Source organism: Nothobranchius furzeri, chromosome 13 (assembly GCF_043380555.1).
Source record: "Nothobranchius furzeri strain GRZ-AD chromosome 13, NfurGRZ-RIMD1, whole genome shotgun sequence".
In the NCBI taxonomy this organism is placed as follows: Eukaryota; Metazoa; Chordata; class Actinopteri; order Cyprinodontiformes; family Nothobranchiidae; genus Nothobranchius; species Nothobranchius furzeri.
Window position 1 is genome coordinate 57,187,422 of NC_091753.1, and position 26,812 is coordinate 57,214,233.

Consider the following 26,812-nt stretch of genomic DNA (forward strand, 5'->3'; position numbering starts at 1 on the left):
CTACTATCACCACCACCACTACTACTACTACTGCCACTTCTACCATCAACACCACCACCCCAACTACTACTGCTAGTACTACTTCTACTACTATCACCACCACCACCACTACTACTACTACTATCACCACCACCACCACCACTACTACTATCACCACCACCACCACTACTACTACTACTATCACCACCACCACTACTACTACTATTACTACTACTACTATCACCCCCACCACCACCACTACTACTACTACTATCACCACATTTATGTTCTTATTCTCTATAGGTATGTGTTTTATTGCTCTTATACTGGGTTTTATGATTCGTTGATTTTACCTTACAAAGCTTTTTCATGCTGACTCTGCATTAATATTTTGTGGTGTGAAGCACTTTGTGAATCTTTCTGTGAAAGTTACTTTACAAATACCCGGTAAACCTTACTTACTTACACTACCACCACCACCATTACTACTACTACTAAGCATTGCTAATGCTAACTCACGACAGCTAACAGGAGAAAAGCATCCTGCTCATTCTAGCTCTCTGAGATTAAATGGAATCATCCAAAGTCTGCATCAGTAGGTCCGAGAGGGAACCGAACTTTGGTCCTCAGAACCAGAATCAGCGCGTCTTTTCTAAGAAGCTTCGGGAACGTTCTGAGACATTTTGGAGGCTCCCTCCAAAGGCAGTTAGAGGTGTTCCACCAAAGGTTGTAGGCTGGTTTACTGGGATCAAGTAGCTTCAAAAACAACGTTCGACTGAAAAGGTTCTGGTTCCAGGACAAAACCCAAACAGATGGATTCTAGCTCGCTGTCTGGAACATCTCTGAAATTCCAACCGGGTCGATCAGGTGAGACGGAGCTGTTAGGCACTAACCACCTCCTGATCCAAACAATCTGAGTCCCGTAAGTCCAGTCCGGTCTGTGTCCATACCCCTTCTGTCCATCCATCTGCACCCCCACCCACCACTTCCTCCACTGATCTGTCAGTCAGTATAAAAACAAGATGGCGGCGGCCGTAAAAGAGGCGTGATGCTGAGGAGCTGCAGACGTCAGGAGGAGGAGAGGACAGATGGACAGACTGGAGAGGACTTACAGATGAAGACATGGAGTCCTGCAGTTTTAGGAGAGAGTAGACCTCTGGAATAGTTTTATAGCAGATGGGTGGGGGATGGGGGGTGGGGGTCCCTCTGGGAGAGACGTACCGATGAAGTGATGAAGAGCAGATGATCAGAAATGGCTCTGAGGGAATGCTGATCCAGAGGATGACCAAATATTTTAATCTGTGCCAACTCGTGCGATCAAAGCAGCAGCTTCAGATCTGATGGAGTCGGGGTCTGAGAGGGTTCAGAAGACTCTGATCTGAGGATCCTAGAAGTTGTGGATGGAGGGTAAAGAAGCGGTGGTGACATCAGGACTGGTTCTGAGAGGTAAGCTCATTAAAACAAACGGTGAAACTAATGAATATGAAACGTTTTAACATCCTGCTTGTTTTGGTGAAGTTTGATTTTCTCCCATCAGAAATGATCCGAATTCCAGAACCTTTAGGGAGTTTTTCTCACGTTCCACAATTTAAACAACCGGAAAAAAATGATAAAAGAATTATTTTATGCTTTTGTTGTTAGTCTCACGACGGAGCTGAAGATAAACAGGGACCGCCACCAGTGTGGTGTTGTGTGCCGGAGGGGCGGAGAGGGATGACGAGTGATGAAGGGGAGGTCACATGGATGGATGCTGGCACACAGGCGGAGGCGAGATCCATCAGTCAGACCCACGACGGCGTTAAAACAAAGACCCACCCGAGCAGCAGCAGGAGTCAAAACCTCACAGAAAAACCAAATCATCAGTAAAACTCGCCCTTTTTTAATTTCTGAATTTAATGTGACATTTACTGAAGCAGGGCCGCGTGTGGTTAGCTGTCCTATCATTAATATTTCACTCATTCATTGTGTGTAATGTTGGAGCAGTAACTTTGTAAATTTGAGGCTGATGATTAGAAAACTGGGGGTAATAAATCTGATCAAATCCAAAATAACAAGGACAGAATCAAATATTCATCCATCCATTTTCAGCCACTTATTTGGGGTCAGGTCACGGGGGCAGCAGCCTGAGCATGGAGGGCCAGACTTCCCTCTCCCCAGCCTCTTGGGCCAGCTCCTCCGGGGGAATCTAAGGTGTTCCCTGGCCAGGTGAGAGACATAGTCCCTCCAGCGTGTCCTGGGTCTTCCTTTAGGTCTCCTCCCGGTTGGGCGTGCCCAAAAAACCTCACCAGGGAGGCATCCAGGAGGCATCCTGACCAGAAGCCCAAGCCACCTCAACTGGCTCCTCTGGATGCGGAGGAGCAGCGAATCTACTTCGAGCCCCTCCCGGATGACTGAGCTTCTCACCCTATCTCTAAGGGAGAGCCCAGAAACCCTGTGGAGGAAACTCATTTTGGCCGCTTGTATCAGTGATCTCGTTCTTTCGGTCACTACCCAAAACTCATGACCATAGGTGAGGGTAGGAACGTAGATCGACCGGTAAATCGAGAGCTTCGCCTTCTGACTCAGCTCTCTCTTCACCACGACAGACCGGTACAACGCCCGCATCACTGCAGGTGCAGCACCAATCCGTCTGTCGATCTCACGCTCCAGCTGTCCCTCACTCGTGAACAAGACCCCGAGACACTTAAACTCCTCCACTTGGGACAGGACCTCATCCCTGACCCGGAGAAGGCATTCTTTCCGACTCAAGACCATGGTCTCAGATCTAGAGGAGCTGATTCTCATCCCAGCTGCTTCACACTCAGCTGTGACCCGCTCCAATGAGAGTCGGAGATCACGTTCTGATGAAGCCAACAGGACCACATCATCTGCAAAAAGCAGAGACCTGATCCTCAGGCCACCAAAACAGATCCCGTCAACACCTTTGCTGCACCTAGAAATCCTGTCCATAAAGGTTATGAATAGAATCAAATATTTAAATGTAAATAAAAAATAAAGAACGAACAAACCGACCTTTATCGAACTCATCAGGAATCTGCAGGAAGAACAGAAGAAGAAGAGTTAACATCATTTTAAAATAAAGGTGCTGAATAACAATAAACTCTAAAATCCTCAGGTAATGTTCACTGGTGTGTGTCTGACTAAATGTGCTAACTAGCTGCTACTGAACGTTGCTGAATTACAGGAAAAATCTAAACTCAAGATCTGATGTCTCACTGGTCCGATCCTTCAGAACCTCCATCCTCTGATTGGACCAAACATCCTGTCAGCCGCCTGGAGAAACCAGAGAACAGCTCCACCTGGTGGCTGACAGGAAGCTCTTCGCACCAGTGGGAGTAACGGTTCAAAACGGACATCTGGGATCAACTTTGTGGTTAAATATTCACACGGTCAGATAAAGGTGATGCTTTCATAAACAGGGTATCTGCAGGTTTAAGGGAGCCAAATTTAAGACTTTTTAAGACCTTTTTTAAGGCCACTTGGACCAAATTTAAGCTATTTTTTAAATTAAATTTAAGCTATAATTTCCAGCTATTGCCTGGAACCGGTGCTAACCACGTCGTGAAAGTGGGATTCGCCAACCAGTTACCATTAATGTTTCACTTCCCCATGGCGCAAACTCCCACTAGCATGCTCACCTAAAAATAGCCCCCTTTCACAGCCAACCGAACGTGTTACGCAGATATCATACACAAAAAATGCTGAACGCTAACTAGAAATTCACGAACATTTTATGGAAATAAAAGAATCTTGTTTGTTGGGTCTTTGGTAATTTAAGACCTTTGGAAACTATTTAAGGATTATTTGTCATTTTTAAGGATTTTTAAGGCCTTAAAGGGACTTTACGGACTTTTGAATTTTTATGCTCGCGAGTGCCCCCTCAGGCCAAAAGCGTAACGGCAGCTTCAATAGCAGGCTCGTGCACGAGGCGCGCATGCTGTACGTGCACACTCCTTAACGAAAATAACAGCTGAGACAGTCCCGTGTGTGTGCGTGCGTGCGTGTGTGTGTGTGTGTGTGTGTGTGTGTGTGTGTGTGTGTGTGTGTGTGTGTGTGTGTGTGTGTGTGTGTGTGTGTGTGTGTGTGTGTGTGTGTGTGTGTGTGCGTGGCCTGGAGGACAGAGGACAGGAGAACGTGCAGCTAATTAATTAAATAATGTGGTTCTGTAGCTTTCTCTTCAGCACAGCCGACAAAGGTTTATGATGGGTCAGTCCTCCTGCATGCTCAGATCATTCCCTTCCCTTGCTTGAAAAATTGTTCCAAAATGAAAGTTGAACCCACATCTTTTTTATCTGTGAATTCAATGCTGTTCAGCGAGTCTCAAATAAAAATTTGGGCATCTTACTGTAAAAAAATATACCATTAATGTAAAAAAGAAACTCTAAATAAACTATGTTCACACCCAGAATCAAACCCAGGTCTTCTGCACGGGAGTCCGACATCTTACAAGGTGAGCTAAAGCGCCAGTGACGTCACGTGTATCTGTAACATTTACATCCTTGATGACAGCTGAAACAACGTTCAAAGAACGGTTCGGAGTGAAAATGGCTATTTTGTTGCTAATTAGCAGGAAATATCTAGAAGAAAGTTCTACAGAAAGTAGCTAAGGGTCCTCAGAAATGTAGCTAGCTTTGTCACTAGGCGTTAGGAACAGCGACAAAGTGGCACTGCCTCTCTCTCTGCTGCTAAAGCTACGGATAGCAAATGCTACGGGCGATGCCTGAGCGTGAACGCGCATGAAGCAGCCTGCTCGACCCGAGCATCTCTCTTTTTCTGTGATTTTACAGAAAAACAGGCAATCACAGTAAAAATGCCAGGGCTCATTCTACAGGACCAGGGCATTGCAGGAGAATCTATGAAGAAGACATTTATTATTTCTATACATGTTTTGGCTGTCACACTTCCATAATGCACCTTTAAGGCCTTAAATTTGGAAAAGCAAATTTAAGACTGCTCATTTGTTAATAGTTTGACTGAAAGTCTAATGAGCTTATTCTTCAACATGAACGGCGTCCACGCTTTGCTCAGCGGATCTAAAGCAACAGAAAAGCTGGATCTTCTGCAGATAACCAGCTTCCAATCTGACGAGACGCTGAGATGTGGTGGAGTGAGGATGGGAGCAGTTAGCATGGAGCGAAATGTGACGAGGCCATAAAAACCAATCTGGCAGCAGAGCTGCGTGCTGGGAGGGCAGGAGGATGTGGCGTCTGGCATTTAAACAAAAAGTGTGACTCTCAACGTTCATTCTAATCAAAATAATATCATAGTTTCATAAAAACGTTCATAAACATCACAGAGACTGAAGCTGCAAATTGGCCATGAATGACTGATCATTGTAAACAACTCTGTGTTTAAATAACTGCTTTAATGCGCCGATCAGCTGATGCTCACTGGTCAGACCCGGCACGCCCACGCTGATGCCTCCCTGATCACAAAACACGTCTCGCAAATGTCATGTGTGAAGACGAGAAACAGCTCAAGCCCAACCAGATGAGGGTGTTTGTGTGGGGGGGTTGTCCCCCCCCCCCCCCCCCCACACACACACACACACACACACAAACACACTTCATCAGATCATAAATGAGCTGGAGGCTGGAGTTCGAACCCGCTGACCCCGGGACACAGGCCGATTAACAGGAAGTATTTGTCACACATTTGTCTCTGAAACCAATAAAGGGGTCCTAATGTGAGAGAAGTGTGCCCTTTGAAGTGCCTGGTCCCAGAGCGACACCTCCAGCAGTAGATCCTGTCTGAGGAGGGACGCGAGGACGGAGAACCAACACAAATGGGCCGACAGACGCTACCAGCTTTTGTCGTGATTAATTCCACCCGTCGTCTCCGTCCAGACAAGACATGTACTACATAAAAGACTACACGGAAAGACACAAGGGACATGTAGGGACATTTAGGGACAGGCAACTGATGGTTCTGTATGTGGCTCCAAACAGTCAGAAAAACAGCACAGGTGTTCCTAAAACAACAGTTTTAATGTTCCGATTCCTTTTTGGACTTTTGGGCTTCTGTTGCAGCTTTTCTCTGATTTATTAACATATTTATTGTATTGTGTTGTCTCCATGGAGAATGGTAAATGTGCCTGTGTGTGTCAGCAGGGTCCGTAATTAACACTCGCCACTCGCCAAATGCGAGCAAATTGCTCCATTTGGCGAGTAAATGTTTGAGCTCTACCTGCCACCTGGCGAGTAAATGTTTGAGCTCTACCTGCCACCTGGCGAGTAAATGTTTGAGCTCTACCTGCCACCTGGCGAGTAAATGTTTGAGCTCTACCTGCCACCTGGCGAGTAAATGTTTGAGCTCTACCTGCCACCTGGCGAGTAAATGTTTGCACCAAATTAGTTATGTTTATCAGTCGTCTTCCATGGATTTCTGATACTCCTCCCGCCTGCATGCAACGTACACAAACGTACGCGAAACGTGAGCGCCGCATCCAACGTCATTTCCACCTATCCCATTCAATCAGTTTATCAAGTTAGCCGTTAGCTTCGTGTTAAAACTAGCGGTGGAATGTGGCGGTTTTTAACTGGAGTCAGCCAGCCTTCCAAAAGAAAACTCGTCGAACTGGAAGAAAAACCACCAGGACCAGTGGCAACCAGAAGATTTTATGAAAAGTGGCGAACCGGAGATGGCGGAGTCGTGAGACAATGGCTACATTATGATGGCCACGAAGCCTTGCTGCCTTTTACAGACAACTGTCCCTCGGCATTCTTCAAATATCCAAAAGATGCCCGTACTTCCCACTTTGTCTTCTTTGAGGGATAATAAATGTCCCGAGCGCTGCCGTCTCCTCCTTTGGCCATTATTTCAGCTTTAGCTTAAAGAAAGTTTTGGTTGTAAACAACAAAGTGCGCATGTGCCGCCGGCAACTTCAGCAGATGATACGGTGGCTGGTAAGGGTTACCGCGCCTACACCGCAGCCACGGCAACCCAACAAGATAAAATAGTTTTTTTTTTAAAACAAGACGGTTATTATTATTGTCAACTTTTTTACCGGGGTTTACTGCTACACCGGTTACCATGACAACCCTAGCCCTGACACACTTTCAGATATTCTCATGCTGCAGCTGTGTTCTCCAGAGATCAAGGACTAGGACCCAAATGAGGCTGTAGTGCTTTGGCACAAAGACGGTGTTGGAAGCAGGAGGCCAGACTTCATGGACAGAGAAAACAAGGAGTCTGACTAGATTTCAATGAAAGAGTTCATAAAAACGTCTCTAAAAATAAATAAATAAATAGTAAAAATGACAAAAGAGTTGTTTTCCTTATTAATTGATGTTTTAATTATTTTGTCACTCTGTTTGGAATCAACATAATATAGAATAACATGCTTTAGGTAGATCTAAATCATATAGAACTTTGGCCGGTAGATTTTCATCATCTACCAGCCAACTTGGCCGGTGAGTAAAAAATTTAATTTCGGACCCTGTGTGTTAGTGTGTGCGTGTGTGTGTGTGCGTGTGCGTGTGTGTGTGTGTGTGTGCGAGTGTGTGTTGGGGGTAGGGGGGTCGGCTGTCTCTCAGCTACGTGTCAAGTGTGCCGTCATGGAGGGGGGCAATAAGTGTGACCCTTCCTTTCTCACAGCGACACCTCAGACCGCAGCCAATCATGTCTGTCACGCTCTATGACATCACAACCACCTGAGAAGTGTGCACTTTACAATAGCTCATAAACATGCTCTCACACACACACACACACACACACACACACACACACACACACACACACACACACACACACACACACACACGCACGCACACACACCAGATTTTAAAAAGTCAGCAGCTGAGCTGTGATAGTCGGCCCTAGTGAGTCTGCAGTTCACTCCGTGCACTGCTACGTGCAACAGCATGTAAATAACGAGGACCCATTCATTAATCTGCTGACCATGGATAGTCGAGGTGGGTTAAGTCATTTATGTCCTGATGTGTTTTTTTAATCCATCACTGTGTGTGTGTGTGTGTGTGTGTGTGTGTGTGTGTGTGTGTGTGTGTGTGTGTGTGTGTGTGTGTGTGTGTGTGTGTGTGTGTGTGTGTGTTATAAAACTCACCTTGTTTCCTTGCTCATCCACTGAATTTGTTCCTATAACAGAAACAAACAGTTGATCTCATGTTTAGGCACCGACTTCTCTAAGATCCACAATGAATAAGCATGTGTGTATTATCAGATATTAATCACTAAACAAATGTTACACACACTTATTCACTTTTATCAGCTTCAGACCTCCTTGGACAATCAACATATGTTATATAAACGTATATGAAGAAACACTCTGCAGAATATTTCTCTGACATTCATTCAAAGTCTGAAAATTCCCACAATCCTGAATGCAACACGTGTGTTCGGACATTCTATGTTTTCCTCTGGTGTGAGAAACGTGTTAGCAGCAGCTATCCTGCAGTTAGCATTAGTGCCACCAACATTTATTAATTGCAGATGTTTAAGTGGGTTGGGGGGTTAGAGGTCGACTAATATTGGTTTTTCTATTGCCGATACTGATGCCCGTAGAAGACACGGTCATCCGATGGCCATTATGTTTGGGTTTTATGGGCGATATCTAGACACTTTCCACTTATTTTCTTCCTAAAATATCCCTAATAACATCGGTTGCTGCACAACCGGTTGTTGAACTCGGAATTTAACTAACTATTACATTTTAACTTGGTGTAATGTTTAGTGTTACAATCAGACACTTAAGTTAAGTTTGAGTATTTATAATGAAGATGTTATTAGTGGACCTAAAACTACACAAATTAAATCCTGCAACAGCACCAGGCTGTCTGAGGATGTGCCCGACTTCTCCTCCAGCTTCACTGGCTGCCAGTCAACTTCAGGGTTCATTTCAACATCCTGGTTCTGGTCTATAGGGCCTTACATGGACAAGCACCATCTTACATTGGTGATCTTCTTAGTCCCTTCACCCCCAGCAGGTCCCTGAGGTCCAGTGATCAAAGCCTACTGGTTGTACAGCACCAGGCTAAAGGTCAAAGGTGACAGATCATCTGCTGCTGTGGCCCCCAGACTCTGGACCTCTCTCCCCCTGAGCCTGAGATCAGTGGACTCGGTGGTCTCCTTTAAACTCACCTGTTCAGGCTGGTTTTGGTGTGACCTTCATCACCCTCTCCTTATTCTGCCTTTTCTCTCTCTCTCTCTCTCTCTCTCTCTCTCTCTCTCTCTCTCTCTCTCTCTCTCTCTCTCTCTCTCTCTCTCTCTCTCTCTCTCTCTCTCTCTCTCTCTCTCTCTCTCTCTCTCTCTCTCTCTCTCTCTCTCTCTCTCTCTCTCTCTCTCTCTCTCTCTCTCTCTCTCTCTCTCTCTCTCTCTCTCTCTCTCTCTCTCTCTCTCTCTCTCTCTCTCTCTCTCTCTCTCTCTCTCTCTCTCTGCATTTTTAATCAAAATTGTGTATTTTGCTTATTTTAAACACATTTTTAGACATTTTCTAAATTCTTTTTTATATTTAAAATTTTTGATTTTGTGAAGCGCCTCGTGATTTTTATCTTGAGAGGCGCTATAGAAAAGATTATTTTCTTTCTTGCTTTCTTTTCTTTTTAAAGTCAAACAAAAATCGTCCAACACCAATGTATAAAAAATGGAAAATGTCGGCCCAATATATCGGTCTACCTGCGTTCATTACAACATTACATGAGGCGGCACGGACTCCTTGGTACACTCGACATCCCAAGCTGCCTTTATTCATTAACAACAAGGTAAATGTGGTTTTAAATTCTTAAGACATCTTTTAAATAACGATCGTTACATTTTGAAATCTGCGGCTGCTGAGTTGTTTAATTAATCATTTTATAATTACAACTTCATAGGTTAATAATTATGGTTAATGTAATGAATAAATAAATAAATGGCATTTATGTCAAAGATTTGATGAATAGAGGACTTTTTTAAAACTTTGTTGCGTCATCAGGTTGTTTTTCAATCCTCAAGAATGCTAGGACATTCCCAGAGAGTAGAGCAGAGAGTCAAGTATGGGAGGACGAGGACATGATTTGGAGCAGAACGTCCTCTGTTGTCTCATGGCAACAAGCAGTTAAAAAATGACCTGATGTGATTGTAACTGACCGTGTTAATGGTCCATTCATTTGCATTTCATGGGTTACAAATGTTATTCCTTATTTTACTGTATAACACGGATGATGCTTTTATTTTGAAGGAACGGCTTTTATTGTTGAAAGAACAGAGCAACAAGCTGCCGTAAATCAGTGTCGCAAACCGCACAGCAGCGGGAAAACTCCATGGAGGTAAACGGAAGGTGTTAAAGGAAATTACGGTTTATAAGGTTTATTTCTTAAACACCTGCGATGGTTTGAGCTCCTTGTTGATGAGGAACATGGTGGGTTTTGAATGTTGAATCGTAAATGTGTATATGTTTGAACATTTATGTTGTAGGGTGTTCTGCTGAGTAAAAAGGACTCTTTTGTCCACTAGAAGGTGCTAAAGAATACAGATAAGTTAAGCATGTTAAAAGGTAATGATTTATTAACTGCTTTATTTTATGTGTCATGTAAGGTCACAGACGTGATTTACTTTATTTTATTTCATGTTTCAAAGAGGTTTAAAAGCATTGTTAAATGGTTTAATTTAATACACATGTATGGGTAATCTATGTAGAAAATGCCAACAAAAGGATGTTACAACTTAAAGGGACTTTACAGAGTTTTTAATTTTTATGCTCACGATCGCCCCCTCAGGCCAAAAGCGTTAACGGCAGCTTCAATAGTAGGCTCGTGCACGAGGCGCGCATGCTGTACGTGCACACTCCTTAACGAAAATAACAGCTGAGACAGTCCCGTGTGTGTGTGTGTGTGTGTGGCCCGGAGGACAGGGGAACACGCTAGGGCTGGGCAATCATATGATCGCACTTTGTGATCACGATCATTTTCAGTTCAATTACGGTGATCAGCTGGGAGTCTCGATCAGAAATAACAGATGTGTGCAGCCTCAGTAGGGGGCGCTAACACTCCATGCGCGTTGGTTGCCCACTGCCATTTAACAAAAAGAAGAAGCATTTGCAATTACACTTTTCCTGCTCCGCTACTTCGAGGAAGAGGTTTAATAAGCAGAATGGCCAAACGTGGAGCTGAAAACAGCGAAGTAGATCCCAGTCATGACTCGGAGTTGTCTTCTGGAGATGATGACATTGTTCAGAAGAAAAGTTACTCAACGTCAGTAGTGTGGCGGTGGTTCGGGTATCTCAAAAGTGACGTTGAGCCTGAACCCGCCGATGTGGGAGGAGTCTCTCTCTCCCCACTCAACTGCGCCCCCGCTGTGTGTGGAAAACTAAAATGGAAGATAACCTGCAACTCAGTCAGCTGTGGAATTGGGCTCGGCTCTGGACAGTATACCCCACCCCCTCCCCCGCGCTGCCTGTTGCCGCCACCATAACACACGGGGAAACCCCGGATGTTACATCAGTCAAAAACGCAAAAACCGCAGCTTTGACGGTCACGTGATCGTTAGGGATGCAACGATACCACTTTTTTCCAAACTGATACCGATACTTGGATCTGAGTACTCGCCGATACCGATACAGATACTTCTACCACACAAAAAAATTAAATGAATTGGAATACAGGTTTTATTTTCTTCTGTTTTCAATAGGAAAAGACTGTAAGGTAGATAAAAAGTAATATAAGTGATTACAAAACTAAAATATTAGGTGAACAGAAATGACAAGTTAAAGTGAAGTCAAGTCAAGTCAAGCAACTGCATTGGTATCATTTACTGGTATCGGTTAACTTTTACCGATACCGATACCAGTATTGTATCGGTGCATCCCTAGTGATCGTGCTGTTTGAAATCACGATTTCGGTCCAAAAACGAAAAATCGTTCAGCCCTACTCACCAAAGATGTAGACAACGCTGACCGCTCCGCCAAGGCCTAGGAGTCCCGCCAACCGCAGCACCATTTTTTTTGCATAGGCCATGTTCTCCTTCTGTTTCTTGTCATCTGTTTGCTCTCCTTCCTTCTTGCTCTGACCTTCTTCTGTAGGTGGCTGGCCCTGGAAAAACAAACAATAACAATAGATATTTCATTTGAAGTCAAAGCAGATCACCATGACACGTGGGGTCCCCCCAAGGATCAATTCTCGGACCACTGCTCTTCAATCTCTACATGCTCCCCCTGGGCCAGGTCATACAATAACAACATTACCTATCATAGTTATGCAGATGACACCCAGATCTACCTAGCTCTATCACATAGTGACTGTGGTCCTCTCCACTCACACCGCCAGTGTTTGGAGCAGGTTAATGACTGGATGCAGTCAAACTTCCTCCAGTTAAAGACACGACTGAAGTTCTTGTCTTTGGAAATCTGAAGGATAGGATGGAGGTTATTGATCGACTTGTCTCCGGAGGAATAAAGACCCAGGTTAGAATCTTGGTGACATAATTAGGGATGCGTGATATATCGGCATCGATGTCGGTATCGGCCGATGCCATGTCGTGTTGGTTTTAATGTTCTTGCTATTCTTGCTAATGGAAAAGCATATTGAACTGCCTCTGTGTGTGAAATGTGCTATAAAAATAAAGCTGCCTTGCCTTGAAGTCTGATTACAAGTCAAAGCTGTGATGCTGCACTGAGACACGTTAGCTGGACCTCTTGTTACCTCCAAAAATGATATTAAGCACCAAACAAAAAGATTTAATTCAACAAATGTTGTCCTTAATCTGGTGGGTCAACCAGGATTAGCGCCTTTGACCAGGTGAAATCACAGATTTGCAGATGATACAAAAATAAAAGCCTGAACAGGTGAGTATTTTTACAATACAGCCAGAAAATAAATAAAACTTCTGACAGAGCCACCGTTTATGAGGGCAATGGGATCTCAAACACTGATGGATGGGTACTCTAACATCCCGGAGATGTTTGGCATGAGTTAGAGGAGAGAAGAAGGTCCTGTTCTGTCCTTCTAGCCTAAAGCACCTTGACTGTTATTTTTCTAACAGAATGAAGCTTGGCTGAAGTCAGTATGAGAGAGGACGCAGCATTTTACCTGCAGACCCCACGATTACGGTCACGCACAGCTACAGCAACACATAAAACCAACGAGCAATAATATAAACCCTCCCGTGGAGAAACCTGCACAGGTAACGCTTAGCCGTCCGTGGCTAGATGTAGCTTCGGTTTGATATAATGGGGATTCTCGGAAGGGCGGAGTCATGACTTAAACGTACAAACTGCACTGCCTTCGCCGCTGGACAGAAAACCGAGCGCACCTCACCTGGCTCTGGTGCTGCTGGAGTCGCTCCTGGAGGATAGCCTGAGCTAGTCCGCTCGTCGCGCCGCGCGGTCCGCCAGACGGCTCGTCTGTGGAGAGTGTCCGGATGATATCCATCGCTGCCAGCCTGGAAGCACCTACCGCTCCGTTGCTGAGCCTCAGGAGGCCGTGACTCGCTCGGACACACATGGGGAACACAGCCGACATCTTGGATTGTAGCAGCCGGTGAGCGTGTGACGCAAGACTGAAAGACAAAGATCTGCGATTGGTTTGGCTCGCGTTGACGGACCAGTACACTGTCCAATCAGAAACGGAGTTGTCCACGTGGTTAAAAGAAGGGCGGTGCTTAGTAAATTTAGACCAATCAGAAGTGAAAATGAGTCTGACCTTCGGATGCGACACAAAACCACCATGACGGTTGGTGGCAAATTCGCCCTAGTCAAATGGGACTTTGTAGGTAGTTTGTGAGGTAGCGAGCCGCCATCTTGGATGGGTCATTATTTGCCCCCGTGCAACTATATCTACGGAGAAACTATAAACCTACTAAAACAAACCTTTTATTATGCTTTTTCATTAAGTCAGACGCATGGTATGGCATGATAAATAAAATGTAAATATAAACAAAATGAATGAAAATATAAAATCCCAAAAGGAAGGCTAGAAAAGTCTATATTAATCCCACGTGGTCTGTTTTCAACAGTGCGCCAGGTGTTGCAACCACTCTGTGTTTATGGTTGCAACCGTAGGCTGCACCAAAAACAGGCATAGTTCCCCACTCTTAGTTTGGAAAGTGCGGAACCCATCCAATATGGCGGCAATGCTGTTACTCTCTCCAGCGCCCAGTGGTGCAGTTTACGTATTCGTATGGGTGTGGGCGTCACCAGTAGACAAGCGGAATGGTTCTTTTACAAGGATTCAGTTCTCATCTTTTAATCTGAAAAGCCGAACGAAAGATTCAGTTTGTTAGTGAATGTCACATCTGTGTTAAAGGATCACTTTGCAGCTTTGGCCTGATTTTAACATGGAAACGTGAGATTACAGGAGGCCTGAATCTGACTGAGACTGGTAACCCTAAGGAAACCACCATCACAATCAGGTGATTGTGGTGGGTTCTCCACAGTTGGACTGAATACAGAAAAACAATCAGAACAAAGACTAAAGCTCCTAAGCTTGTAGATCCTCCTTCAGGAACTCAGGAATCATCTTCTGTTTGACACCATCATGGTTCTGGAGGAGTTCTGCTCCATTCTTCTTAAAGGTTGCTGACATTCAGCTCTTTGAAGGTCCTAAGTCTGGTTCGGGTCTGGACACTGACTGGACCTCTCCAACATCTTGATTCTGTTGTAGATCTGCTTCCATGTTCTGGATCATGATTATCTTTTATGACCCAGTTTGAGATGATCTCCAGCTGTCAGACAGATGGTTTCACATTAGAATCTAAGAGGCTTTGGTATCCAGAAGAGTTCATGGTGGATTTAATGAGTCCTGTTGGGTCGGAACCAGTCCAAACCATCAGCCCTCCACCACCGTGCTGACTGCTGGGATCAGCTGTTTGTGCTGTCATGCATTATGGGTAAACATCTATTTAATGGGACATCGTTCCAGAAACATTCTTGTTCATCCAGATAACAACCTAAGTTGAGCTGTCACAACTTTTAACAGAAAGAACTCAGGAGGTAGAGCAGGCTGTAATCTGAAGGTTGCAGATTAGATCTAACCCTAACTCTAACCAAGACACCTAACCCACCTGGTGCCTGCTGGTGGTGGTCTGAAGGACAGGTGGTTCCAGTGTATGGCATGCCTTACCTCTGTCAGTGCGCCTGAGGGCAGCTGTGGTTTCATTGTAGCTCATCATCAGCAGTGTGTGAATGTGTGGATGACTAATTGTGTTTTGAAGCACCTTAGGAGGTTGTAAAACCCTAAGAGGGCGTTATAGAAACTGATAATTTGGACAGGTCAGCTCTGCTCTTCATGTCAGATACGCAGTTTCCATCTTTTAATCAGAACATCAGGGTCCTGCAGTTCTGATCATGTGACTACTGTATCCTGGAATAAAAGCTGCTCATAGATATGTTTCATTTATAGTCAGTTTGTTGTGTGGGATTTTTTTTTTCAAATTTTATTTTATTTTATTTATCCAATTTTGTGTTAGTGCATGTTGATGAGGTGTATTCCATGGCTGTGGTGAGAGGGCAGTGCGGGCATCATCTGACCTACGCCAGCTGATGCCACCGCACCACCCCACTTACACCCTCAGCCATCAGTGTCTAAGTGCGGTTTAAAATTGGAAGTGGGCACCGGCACTCGGGATGAGGCTGAAAAATCCCCCTGCCAAATGCCGTTGAATGTGCTCACTTCCGAGGCCCTAAGTGTGTGTTTGCGTGGAATGTCGCTGGTGGAAGTGTTTAAGGTGCAAATAAAATTGGGGGGCTGGTTGCCACAGGAATGCGGAAATGGGGTCCATGCCCGCACCCCCTGACTTGTCCACCCCCCATGGTCCTATGTGTATGTTTGTGCGATGATGTGAGGGAGCAGGAGGAGAGAAATGTTTGGGGATGGGGAGGAATGGCCTGTTGGACTTGAGCCCTCCAGGGAGCCAGCTCCCCCACTGGCCCCAATAGGCACCTCTGTTGCCAAAATGCCACCCAGCCCATCCTGCCAGGGCCCAAAGCAGCAGCATCACAGAGCCTCACGGAGTCTGAGGGCACCAACCCAGCCCCATCCCAGCAGAATATCTACTCTCATCCCTGCATTTGCACAACTTCCAGAATATATGACATAGGACATCCAGGAAAGGTTGGGTCCTCCCCCTCCTGGACACCCCCTCCCCTGTGATGGGACAGCAGAGGAGCCAAGGTCTACCCGAGGCCCCTGAGCCCGGGCCAGGCACTGCCGCATGTTCTTGCCTTCTTCTTGGCAGCATCTGGGCCCGACCCACAAGGTCTCGCCCAGATCCCCACATGAGGCCGGCCACGCCCACACCCCGAGCCCCAAGGTCCCCACCCAGACCCGCCCAGGAGCAATGCACAGAAAGTTTATCCTGCATGCAGAGAAAAATCTAACAAAACAGCCAGAAGCTTCTGTTTGTTTGCACGAGGATGCTGAATGATGTCCACCAGATGTTACACTTTAAACACACACACACACACACACACACACACACACACACACAAAGCGTAGAGAAACGCTTCCTAAAGAAGCATGGGGTTGGCTGATAAACTAATGGTTACGTGGTGAAACGGAAGGGGTTAAATGTGAGGGAGAGAGGGAGGGGCTGGAGAGGAGAGCCAGCGGGGGTGAGGAGAGAGGAGAGTCCGTGTTGTTGATTCAGAGGTAGAGCATCAGAGGAGAGAAAAGCTTCATCACGTCCATCAGAGACCAGCGACTTGGTTTCAGGTAAACACGCAGATGTTCGACTCAGATGCACTTTTTGGATCGGGTCGGGGTGCTGTTGTGAGAGGAGCTCGATGATGATGGTGATGATGGAGGAGGAGGAAGAGGATAGAGACAAAAGGAGCAGCTTCAGCTCCATTACCTGCTGTGATCAATTCAGAGCTCGTGATTGACCCATTTTATTAATAATATCAGTATTATTGTTGTTCTGCGCGCGTCTCTCTCTCTCTCTCTCTCTCTCTCTCTCTCTCTCTCTCTCTCTCTCTCTCTCTCTCTCTCTCTCTCTCTCCTACGCACATTAAAACGAATCGCGACCCCCAGCTCTGTGGCTTCCGATGTTCTCACGTTCTTCTTTAGAACCTTAGAAATGCCGTTCCGGTTGAGTCTGAACATTTTAGAGACGCGATTCCTGCTCGATTCGGTCCGTCTGAGCGACGCTTCTGTCGGTTGTAAAATGGAGGCTGGAGGAGGAGGAGGAGGAGGCCATGGCTGCTCCATCCTCATCACAACCTGCTGGTTTTCTGTAAATTAATTCATTCATCAGCTAAAACAGTCGGATACCTCTCCGATTCAACACCAACAATCTGCTTTCTGATATAAAAACACAATTTATTTTAGTTTAGTCTAACATAACAACCTGGACGGAAACGGAGACGTTATTCACGTAAATGAGTTTAAAGCTCTGAAAGAACATGTGGACACAAACAAAAGAGATAAAAATCAGTTTTTCTCTGTTTTATTAAACTGACTTCTTCAAATATATTAAAAACGTTGCATTAGGTCTCTTCGTGTTGATTGTTGGTTGCGTATTTGTCAACAATCCCAAAACAGGGAATCTTCTTCCTGTTTTTCTGGAATCCAGAACCTTCTTGTTTAATGATAGAAGTCGTTTTCTCTCAGAAACACCCGAAAGTTATCAGAGAACAGTTCTGGATCAGTTAAAATAAATCATTCAGCATATTCAAGAGGAAATGTTCTAACTAGACAGCTTCCTGAACAGCCTCAGCTTAGAGAAATAGAGTCATCGTCATGTCCGGTGAGCTAAAGGCTAGTCTGAGCACTGCCAGCACCCAAGTGTGTTTCTGTTGCCTTGTTTCATGTTAATCCAGGCAAATAATTAATTATTCCTGTAGGTAAAGATAGGTTTGCTTTATTATTTAATGCACAATAATAATTAATTTCATATGTCTGTCAAATTGCTGCAGATTTATTAAAAACATTAGTTACTAATCTGGTTTTCCTGATTGTGCAGAAGCTGAATTAGTTCCTTTACATTCTGTCTTTTATTTGCAGAAAATGTTAAATTATCTGAGGCTCTGGAGCAAGATCAGCGGTTAAATCTGCATTTCAAAAGCTCAGATTAAAACAATTGACTCAAACATTTGATACATTAAATCATTTCATAATTTGTGATCTAATCTGACTTGTTAGTTTCTCTTTTCTCGTGTTTTTAGACGTTTCCAAAGTATTCTGGAGTTTGAGATTAAAACGTGGAATTAAATGGAATTTGAAGTCACAACAGAATTGTTTCTGTTCCTATCAGATGCAACTGGATGAAACGTAGTTTAGCTTAGCCTTAGCCTTAGCTTAGCTTAGCATGCAGATGCAGGCGGCTGACTCTGGTGCTGTTGTGTGGAACCAACTCTGTTCAGTCTGCCCTCACCTGTAGCAGACGCCCTTCTGAGCAGCATCAGCTTAGAGAAACAAACAAAGGATGGGTTTATTGATTTACCCAGCCATCCATTTTCATCTGTACAATGTTTTGTTTGTTTTCTCCACCTCTGTGTATTGGATTAAGAGTCCAGCACTTGACTCATCCGCTAATCCGGGGTCGGATCGCGGGGGCAGCAGCCTAAGCAGAGAGGCCCAGACTTCCTAGCCTAGCCTGCTAGTCTTGTCCTCAGTTTATTTCTACACAGAGAACTAGTCGTGTTTCTCACAGGCAGAGAGGCACATGAGGGGTGGGCTAACCAGCTAAAAAAAACAAAACAATCATGAAAAAAAGCGGAAACGCCGACTATATCGAGCAACACTGTCGTTTTTTAGCTGTAGTCAAAAATGGCGTCTGGCGACGGCGCAACCATCTTTGTTTAGAAGAATGGCTTTTAGCGCTTCTTGTTGTCGTCGTTTCAAAGACCAAGTCATCGGTCCAAGTCTTTTAGAAAAGAGGAAAGAGCCGCAGCAAACTCCTCTTCAGACGCCGTCGTCATTGTTTGTGAGAAACTCAGCGTTGCGGTGTGTGATGTATGCTGCTCAGCGCTGATTGGCTTGGTTAAGGGGGCGGGGTTATTTGAATAAGAGCGTTCTCAGACCCAATTTGATTCAAGTTTATTTATAAAGCGCCAACTCACAACAAGAGTCGTCTCGAGGACCTTCACACAGTAAACATTCCAACACAGGTCAGGTCATTAAGCCAATCAGTACAAAGTTTCCTATATAAGAAACCCAGCAGGTTGCATTGAGTCACTGACTAGTGTCAGAGTCTTTACTGCAATCCTCATACTAAGCAAGCACGGGAGGCATGGGGCTGGCTGGCCAGGCTACAGACCTCCCTCTGGGCCAGCTCCTCTGGGGGAATCCCAAGGTGTTCCCTGGCTAGACGAGAAACATTGTCCCTCCAGCGGGTCCTGGGTCTTCCTTTGCGTCGCCTCCCACCTCACCAGGGAGGCTTCGAGGAGTCATACTAACCAGATGCCCGAGCCACCTCAGTTGGCTCCTCTCAATGTAGAGGAGCAGCAGATCTACTTGGAGCCCCTCCCTGATGACCAAGCTTCTCATTTGCGGAGAAAACTCATTTCAGCCACTTGTATATGCAATCTCGTTCTTTCGGTCACTCGTGACCAAAGTTCGTGACCGTATGAGGGTAGCAACATAGATCGACCGGTAAATCGCCTGCTTGCTCAGAGACTGCTGGAAACAGGCACCAGCCCCCCATGACCCTGCGTGGATAAGAGGGTATTAAAAAATAGATGGATGGATACTGAGCTAAAATGTAAGAGTTGTTGCCTTCCTGCGAGTAAACTGATCAAACTTAAAATTATTTTCATGAATGGACCAAAGCAACTGCGACTCAACTGGATGGATGGAAAGGCTGCAGCATCTTGTCCGTTAGCTGGAGTGGAAGCAGATCAAATCCAGAAAGTGATGGACAGGAAGTCTCAGCATCAGCTGCTGCTGTTTTCACTCCAACGCCGAGATCCGTCACATCCTCTCATTCAGATAAACACAGTAAAACTGCTTCTGTTTACAAGGTTTCATGTTACAATTTTAACCTGTTTCATAAAATAAGAGCTAGACCTTTAAGAATAAATAAACACAACAGAGTTTTATCCACAAGCCTTTAAAGTCTCCGGATCCTTTAATTCAGGAGTGTCTGAGCTGCAGGTCAAAGGTCAAACCTTCGTCAGGCTTAGTTCTGTAAAAATCAGCCATTTAAAGTTTGAAATGACTAAAATTAGATTATCTTTTGTTTTGTTCTGGATTTGCACCAAATGATTACATTTTCTCCTCAGGCCCGCAGAGTCACTCGTCATGACAAAAGAGGAGAACGTGCAGGAGCAAGGGAAGGAGGGGCACGACCGTGAGGAGAAGGAGGAGGGGAGGGTCCAAAAGGATGAGGAGGAGGCCCTGACTGAAGAGGAAGATGAGGAAGACGAGGATGAATATGAGCTAGAGGAGGAGAGGGCAGAGGTGGAGGATGAGGAGGAGGCAGAGCAGGAGGAGGAACCGGAGGAGCGAGAGGAGCAGGAAGTGGAGGAGGAGGACCCTCCAGCTGAACCAGTTCCAGAACCGGTCTCTGTGTCCGAGTACCAGAGTCCGGTCCATGAGCTCCCCCGCAGAGCCATGGTGCACCCCTCAGCCCAGGCGCCGCTACCGAAGGACTACAGTACGTCATCCCACCTTAAATACAGCCAAACTCACTGCGCCACCTTAACTAGTTTTATTTTCTCTTGAGTCCTCACTCCGAGACAGTTAAAGAGCAAGTCACCCCCTACCAGAGTATTACTCCACTCCCACTTCCCGTTTAAAAAATGCAACAAATGCTGTTGCCTAGCAGACTGAGGGGGCGGAGCCACTAACAAATACACACACACACGCTCACAATGACATTGTGACATCATATGGTACCAGCTAACGTTCTAGGGTACCTCTTAGCCAATAGCGGTGGCAGATTTAAATTCAAATGCAGCGCAGAGTTTTTACCTGACAACGGCACAACACTGACAGTTTTAGACAGAAAATGTTTATTTTAACTAAAATGCACTAAAGTGCAAAACTATTGACTACACGTGTCTGCAGCACGATTAGACACACATTTATATAGTTTATCAGAGAAAAAAAGTTGACTTGGGGGTGACTTGCTCTTTAAAAGAAATAAAATACGTGTTTATTCTAATCATTCAGATGAAGAAAATAGTTTTAATTTTTATTCATTTTAATTGGATAAAATGTTTTTTTCCTGTTTGAATCCAGGAAGGGGCGGAGCCTTGGCCCCAGCTAAGAGTTTCTCTTGTCCTTAGGAGAGGGAATTGATGTCTTCTTCTACGATTTTAATGGATGTTTAGAAAAACAATCAATCTGTCTGAGATTTTAGGAGAACAAATATTTTGAATATCAGGAATAGAAAAGAGGTTTTATCTGACTCCTCCCTCGCATTTATAGATCTTTTTAAATGGTTTTTTTTTTCAGATTTAAACAACAAAAACTCAACTTCTGCTAAATACGGAAGTTGTTGATTCATGGAGGGATTCTGGTGAATCACATGACTCAGAGACTCTACAGAACCAAGTCCTGGTTGGACCGAGTCTGAACTCTGGGCAGAAGAATCCCAGGACTCGTCTGAATGAGATCGGTCTGAAAGCATCCTCAGTGTTTCTGAGACCAGCTACACACACATTTGTGCTTGTCGCTGGTCATGTGACCGTCCGGGATGCTTGTCAGAACCGGGTCTGAATAGAGCTTTTGTCCAGAGGCCCAGACTCTATAAACAGTTGGTTTTGCTCATTTGGTCCATTTTCTGCTTGTTGAAGGACACCTGTCAGGATTTAAATGTACAAATTTGATTTCAGCAACTTAGTGAAAGAAAATCCTCCTCTGAGCTGCTGAGCCTGCAGAGCAGAACCTGCAGGATCCGCTGGTCTCCTCTGATTTGATGATGGGGACAGAAACCATCTGGAGGGATCGCATTCTCACTGCTGATTTATCTTCACCTCATTTCCTTTCTCTCTGACTCCTCCTTGTTTTTTTCCAGCGTTCACCTTCTTTGACCCAAATGATCCGGCCTGTCTGGAGATCCTGATGGATCCCCAGACTTCCATCCCAGAGCTGTTCGCCATCGTCCGTCAGTGGGTTCCTCAGGTGCAACACAAGATTGACGTCATTGGAAACGAGGTGATGAAAACACTTCAGTTCACTGCTAAACGGATTTCCAAGACAGTTTTTAAAAAAGCCTCATTTTTAGGACATTTTATCTTATTTTAGTGTTGAAATTAAATAAATTGTTCTTTATAAAAATAAAAGCATTACCTGGCCCTGTTACAGTTCTTGTACCAGAAATAGTGCCTCTGACCTCTGTGTCATCCTGTGTAAATCCAGTCAGATGGGACCGTGTGCAGCTTGTTAACAGGCTTCCCTTCACCATCAGCACCTTACCTGTTTCTGTGTCTCAGATCCTGAAGCGCGGTTGCCATGTGAACGACCGCGACGGTTTGACCGACATGACACTGCTTCACTACAGCTGTAAGGCCGGAGCGCACGGAGTGGGTAAGAAACCCTCGTGGAGCAAATCCAGCGATAAACCGTTAGGAGTCCAGGAGAGTCAAAGAGAAAACCTCAGGTGACACACAGATCGATTTCTCTGGTCTGGCGTCCACCTACAGCTGCATAAAAATCCCTACAACGTCCAAAAAGTGTTCAGAATTTAATTTAGGTTGTAAATTGAATTTACAGGAAGTCCTCTCTGATAGGACCCTGCTCCAAACACAGTGGTTTGGGTTTTAGATTCTAAAATTGGGATTTTAATTCATTTCACCAGATAAATAATTGACTAGTGTCACGAGTTGGTGTAGGAGGATGTTTAGGACCCAAGATGGAGATAACCAGATGAACGAGGCAGGAGGTGGATGATGAAAATAAAATCCTTTATTTAGGAGTAGTCCAAGAGGCAGGGAGCCAAAACCAAAAATTCAAATATCTAAACTGAGTAATCAAAAACACTACAGAACTAGAAGCACTGGAAACACTAGAGGCTAGGAACAGGAACGAGACGAGACTGACAAGAACAACGAACCGACAAAATACTGTGACACAGACAGGGTTTTATACACTGGGGAGGATGAGAGGGAGATGGGCTGCAGGTGTGTGGGGGGAGAGAGACCAGGTGAACCTAATTACTAATCAGGGAGGAAACTAACATGACCTAAGAATAAAACCTAAAGACAAGGAGAGCAGGAAACATAACTAATAATCTAAGGGGGGAGAAAAACCACAAACACCGATGGGAAAAATACACTAGAGAGACTAATAACATGAACAGCTGTAGCTAAAGGAAAATGACCTCAGAGAAAAACCTAAAGACCAGAAGGGCAGCAAACATAACCAATATTCTAAGGGGGGGAGCTGAAACTAAAGGAAAAACACTACAGAAAGAAAAACTACAGGGGCGTGACTAAAGGGGGCCACGGGAGCACAGGACCTGGGAGGGGGATACCTGAGGAGGGAAACCTAGAGGGCTGAAGATCTGGGGAAAAAATGGAGAACACCAGGAGACACATGAGGAAGACGCAGACAAGGACACATGAGGGCGCTAGGAGACACAAAAGGAGAACCTAGAGAGGGATGGAGAACACAAGGGGACACATGAGGGGAGACGCAGACCATGACAACTAGTTACGATATTTTTGCTTTTTTTAGGTTTATTAATATTTTGGGGGATTTCTGTGAGGACATGTTGGTTGTTTTTATTCAGGATTATGAAAGATTGGACATGGTAAATGGCCTGACCTTCTAGAGCAGGGGTGCCCCATCCTGGTCCTCGAGGGCCGGTATCCAGCATGTTTTAGTTTTAATTCTGCTTCAACACACCTGATTTCAATCAGCAGGTGATTAACAGGCTTCTACAGAGCCTGATGAGCTGCTGTACAGGTGATTCAACCAGTTAATCAAGTGTGTTGGAGCAGAAAAACCACAAAACCTGCTGGATACTGGCCCTCCAGGACCAGGATTGGACACAAGGCGCTTTACAACACAATCAGTCATTCACCCATTCACGCACGCATTCACACGCTGGTGGTGATGAGCTACGCTGTAGCCACAGCTGCCCTGGGGCGCACTGACAGAGGCGAGTCTGCCAAGCACAGGCGCCACCAGTAGGTAAGGTGGGTTGAGTGTCTTGCCCATGGACACAACGACAGTGACAGTCTGAACGGGGCTCGGACCTGCAACCTTCCGATTATGGAGCGAGCCCTCCTGTGCCGCCGTCGCCCAAACAAGTTCTGGGTGTTTTTCTGGCTCGTGGGTGGGAAGTCTGAGTGAACTTTAAACGAACCGCACGTCCTCCTGAGGCTAAAACAACGATTCAACGTCATTCTTTTCAGAATTTAGATTCTGAATGTCTTCAGAAATAAATGTAAATGTTTGAGATTATATTTATATAGAAATGTAGAAACGAATGAATGAATCCACTCAGAGGAACCTGGCCTCGGGGTCTATCAGGACTCCAGAATCCGTACCATGGTCCTGGTTCTGGTTCCAGTTTAATCCTTGTTGTGCTTTACAGGTGACCCGGCGGCAGCGCTGCGACTCACCAGTCAGCTGATCTCTCTTGGTGCTGACGTGAGTCTGAGGAGTCGGTGGACCAATATGAACGCTCTGCACTACGCCGCCTACTTTGATGTACCAGAACTGATTCGGGTTCTGCTGAAGGCAGCCAAACCCAGAGGTGGGTCTGCGGGACGTCCAACCCTGACCCTTCCACACATGACAGAGGAGTTGGTCACCCTCTTCTTCATCTTCTTTGTTCTCCGCAGTGCTAAACTCCACGTGCAGCGACTTCCACTACGGTACCGCTCTCCACATCGCGGCGTCCAACCTCTGTCTGAGTGCCGTCAAATGTCTTCTGGAGCACGGAGCCAATCCCGCCGTCCGGGTAAACACTCCTTACTCCTGGAGTAGCTAAAGATCTGCTGCCTTCTATAACCTGGAGGCTGTCCTACAGAGGCTTTGTTTTCTTATTGTGCAGAACGAGAAGGGCCAGGTTCCAGCTGAGGTGGTCCCTGACCCGATGGACATGAGTCTGGACAAGGCAGAGGCCGCCATGGTGGCCAAAGACCTGAAGCAGCTGCTGCTGGACGCCGTCCCCCTCAGCTGTAACCTCCCAAGAGCCACGCTGCCCAACTACGACAACATCCCAGGAAACCTGATGCTGTCCGCTCTGGGGCTGAAGCTGGGAGACCGCGTGGTTCTGGACGACATGAAGGTTCTTCCCTATTTCCACTTTTGCACCATAAAACAGCTCGGTCCCTAAGGTCACACGTAGATGCATCACTAAGTGCGAAGCAGAGTCCTGTGGTTGTTCGTGCTGTGATGGAGGACATGCTCTGCCTGTAGAGGGTCGGAGAAGACCCCTCATGGTATCCATGTGGGTGTCCAATAAAGACCTCTGATCTTTCTCTGTCCTCCTCAGAGCGGCACTCTGAGGTTCTGTGGAACCACGGAGTTTGCGAGCGGTCAGTGGGTTGGAGTGGAGCTGGACGAGCCGGAGGGGAAGAATGACGGCAGCGTTGGAGGCGTGCGGTACTTCATCTGCCCTCCGAAGCTAGGTGACCTGAAGACGCCTCTGAAACGCCTCCATCTGGGTGGTTTTACTCCAACTAACAGGAACAGAGGTTTCATTGTTTGTTGTTTTTCTGGCCTGCAGGTATTTTTGCTCCCGTTTCAAAGATTTCTAAACCAGTGGATCAGACTCCCTCGTCGGTGACCTCCACCCCTAGAACTCCCCGCATGGATCTGGCCTCCCGTCTGACTGGGAAGACCAAGAAGGAGAAAGAGAAGAAGGAGAAAGAGAGGGAGAAAGGTAGCGTTAGCTCCTGGTGTGCTTTTATAAACGCAGCTGATGAAGATGTTTGTCTCTGAGTGCGTTTTGTGCTCTCAGCCCAAAAGAAGAAGTCATCCGTGGCGAGTCTGGACCCAGAAGGAACGAATGTGGAGGTTGGGGATCAGGTTCTGGTGGCTGGTCAGAAACACGGCATCGTTCGTTTCTACGGAAAGACGGACTTCGCTCCGGGTGAGTCTGCAGGGTGAATCCTGACGGGATTTTACTGTCAGAGACCCGGCAGCCTGGTGTGAGCCGGTCTGTTCGTGTCGCTGCAGGGTTCTGGTTCGGTATCGAGCTGGATCAGCCCACCGGAAAGCACGACGGCTCGGTGTTCGGAGTCCGGTACTTCAGCTGCCTGCCCAAATATGGAGTGTTTGCTCCACCCTCTCGAGTCCAGAGGTAAGAGCAGGAAAACAGCCGGAGCATTCTTGTGTGGTGAAGTCCAGCAGCGCCGACAGCGTGTTGTTGTGTTGATCAGGATCGGAGGACCTAAAGAAGGCTCACAGAACGAGGGCTCCATGATGAAGAAAGTCCACCAGGTCTCCAGTAAGTCCTCCTGATCCTGGTTCCACCCGTGGGGACGCTCTACCAGAACATGAGTCCAGCTTCTTGGTTTGATTTAACAGTAAAATGCAACCATCTTGTTTTTCTTCAGTGTCACAACCGAAGCGGAACTTCAACACGCTGCGGTCTCCTAAAGACCTGACCTCTGAGAGCTCCATATCCAGGTGAGGTCACGCTTTATCTGCTAATGATGCTGCAGTGTGATGAGAGGAACCTCAGTGGAACCACTGAGGGTCTAAATGTAACCCACCGCCTGCTGCAGGTTGCTGTTCTGCTGCTGGTTCCCCTGGATGCTTCGCGCTGAGATGCAGTCCTAACCATGCCCTGCCCTTCTCCCCGTATCCCTCCACCCGATGGATCTCTCTGCTCTACTTTCTTCTCCACCATTTACTCTTCTGTCCCTGAAGCTCCTGAGACTTTCCAGCTCCTTGTGGTGAAACCTTGTCTTTCTCCTCCTAATTTAGCCATCCTACAGCAACATCTATAGTGCCTTGTATCCGATTAAACATCCTGCAGCTCCGCAGAAGAAACCCCTGAA

General features: G+C 45.9%; 2 protein-coding genes across 4 annotated transcripts in view; one reads left to right on the forward strand and one right to left on the reverse strand.

Annotated features, from left to right (window-relative positions):
* Positions 1-13,466, reverse strand: part of timm50 (translocase of inner mitochondrial membrane 50 homolog (S. cerevisiae)) — a 25,151-nt gene extending 11,685 nt beyond the window's left edge. Inside the window, exons 1-4 of one of the 2 annotated variants that reach the window (XM_054742325.2) lie at positions 13,227-13,466; positions 11,846-12,002; positions 8,042-8,073; positions 2,992-3,013 (exon numbers count right to left, since the gene is read on the reverse strand). In XM_054742325.2, coding sequence (XP_054598300.1) covers positions 2,992-3,013; positions 8,042-8,073; positions 11,846-12,002; positions 13,227-13,430 — 415 coding nt within the window. In that variant the 5' untranslated portion in view covers positions 13,431-13,466. The remainder of the gene's footprint in view (positions 1-2,991; positions 3,014-8,041; positions 8,074-11,845; positions 12,003-13,226) is intronic. The other variant, XM_054742326.2, reaches the window with a different exon arrangement.
* Positions 13,315-26,812, forward strand: clip3 (CAP-GLY domain containing linker protein 3). Of its 2 annotated transcripts, none has more exons than XM_054742324.2 (14): positions 13,315-13,448; positions 20,129-20,502; positions 21,868-22,007; positions 22,286-22,379; positions 24,394-24,555; positions 24,644-24,762; positions 24,856-25,092; positions 25,300-25,435; positions 25,534-25,689; positions 25,768-25,899; positions 25,986-26,109; positions 26,189-26,256; positions 26,366-26,438; positions 26,537-26,812. In XM_054742324.2, exons 1-14 carry the CDS (start codon positions 13,411-13,413, stop codon positions 26,589-26,591), a joined length of 1,908 nt encoding a protein of 635 aa, XP_054598299.1. In that variant the 5' UTR covers positions 13,315-13,410; the 3' UTR covers positions 26,592-26,812. The 2 variants fall into 2 exon arrangements, with proteins under 2 accessions (XP_054598299.1, XP_015806297.1); XM_015950811.3 differs by lacking the exon at positions 13,315-13,448 and adding an exon at positions 16,490-16,619.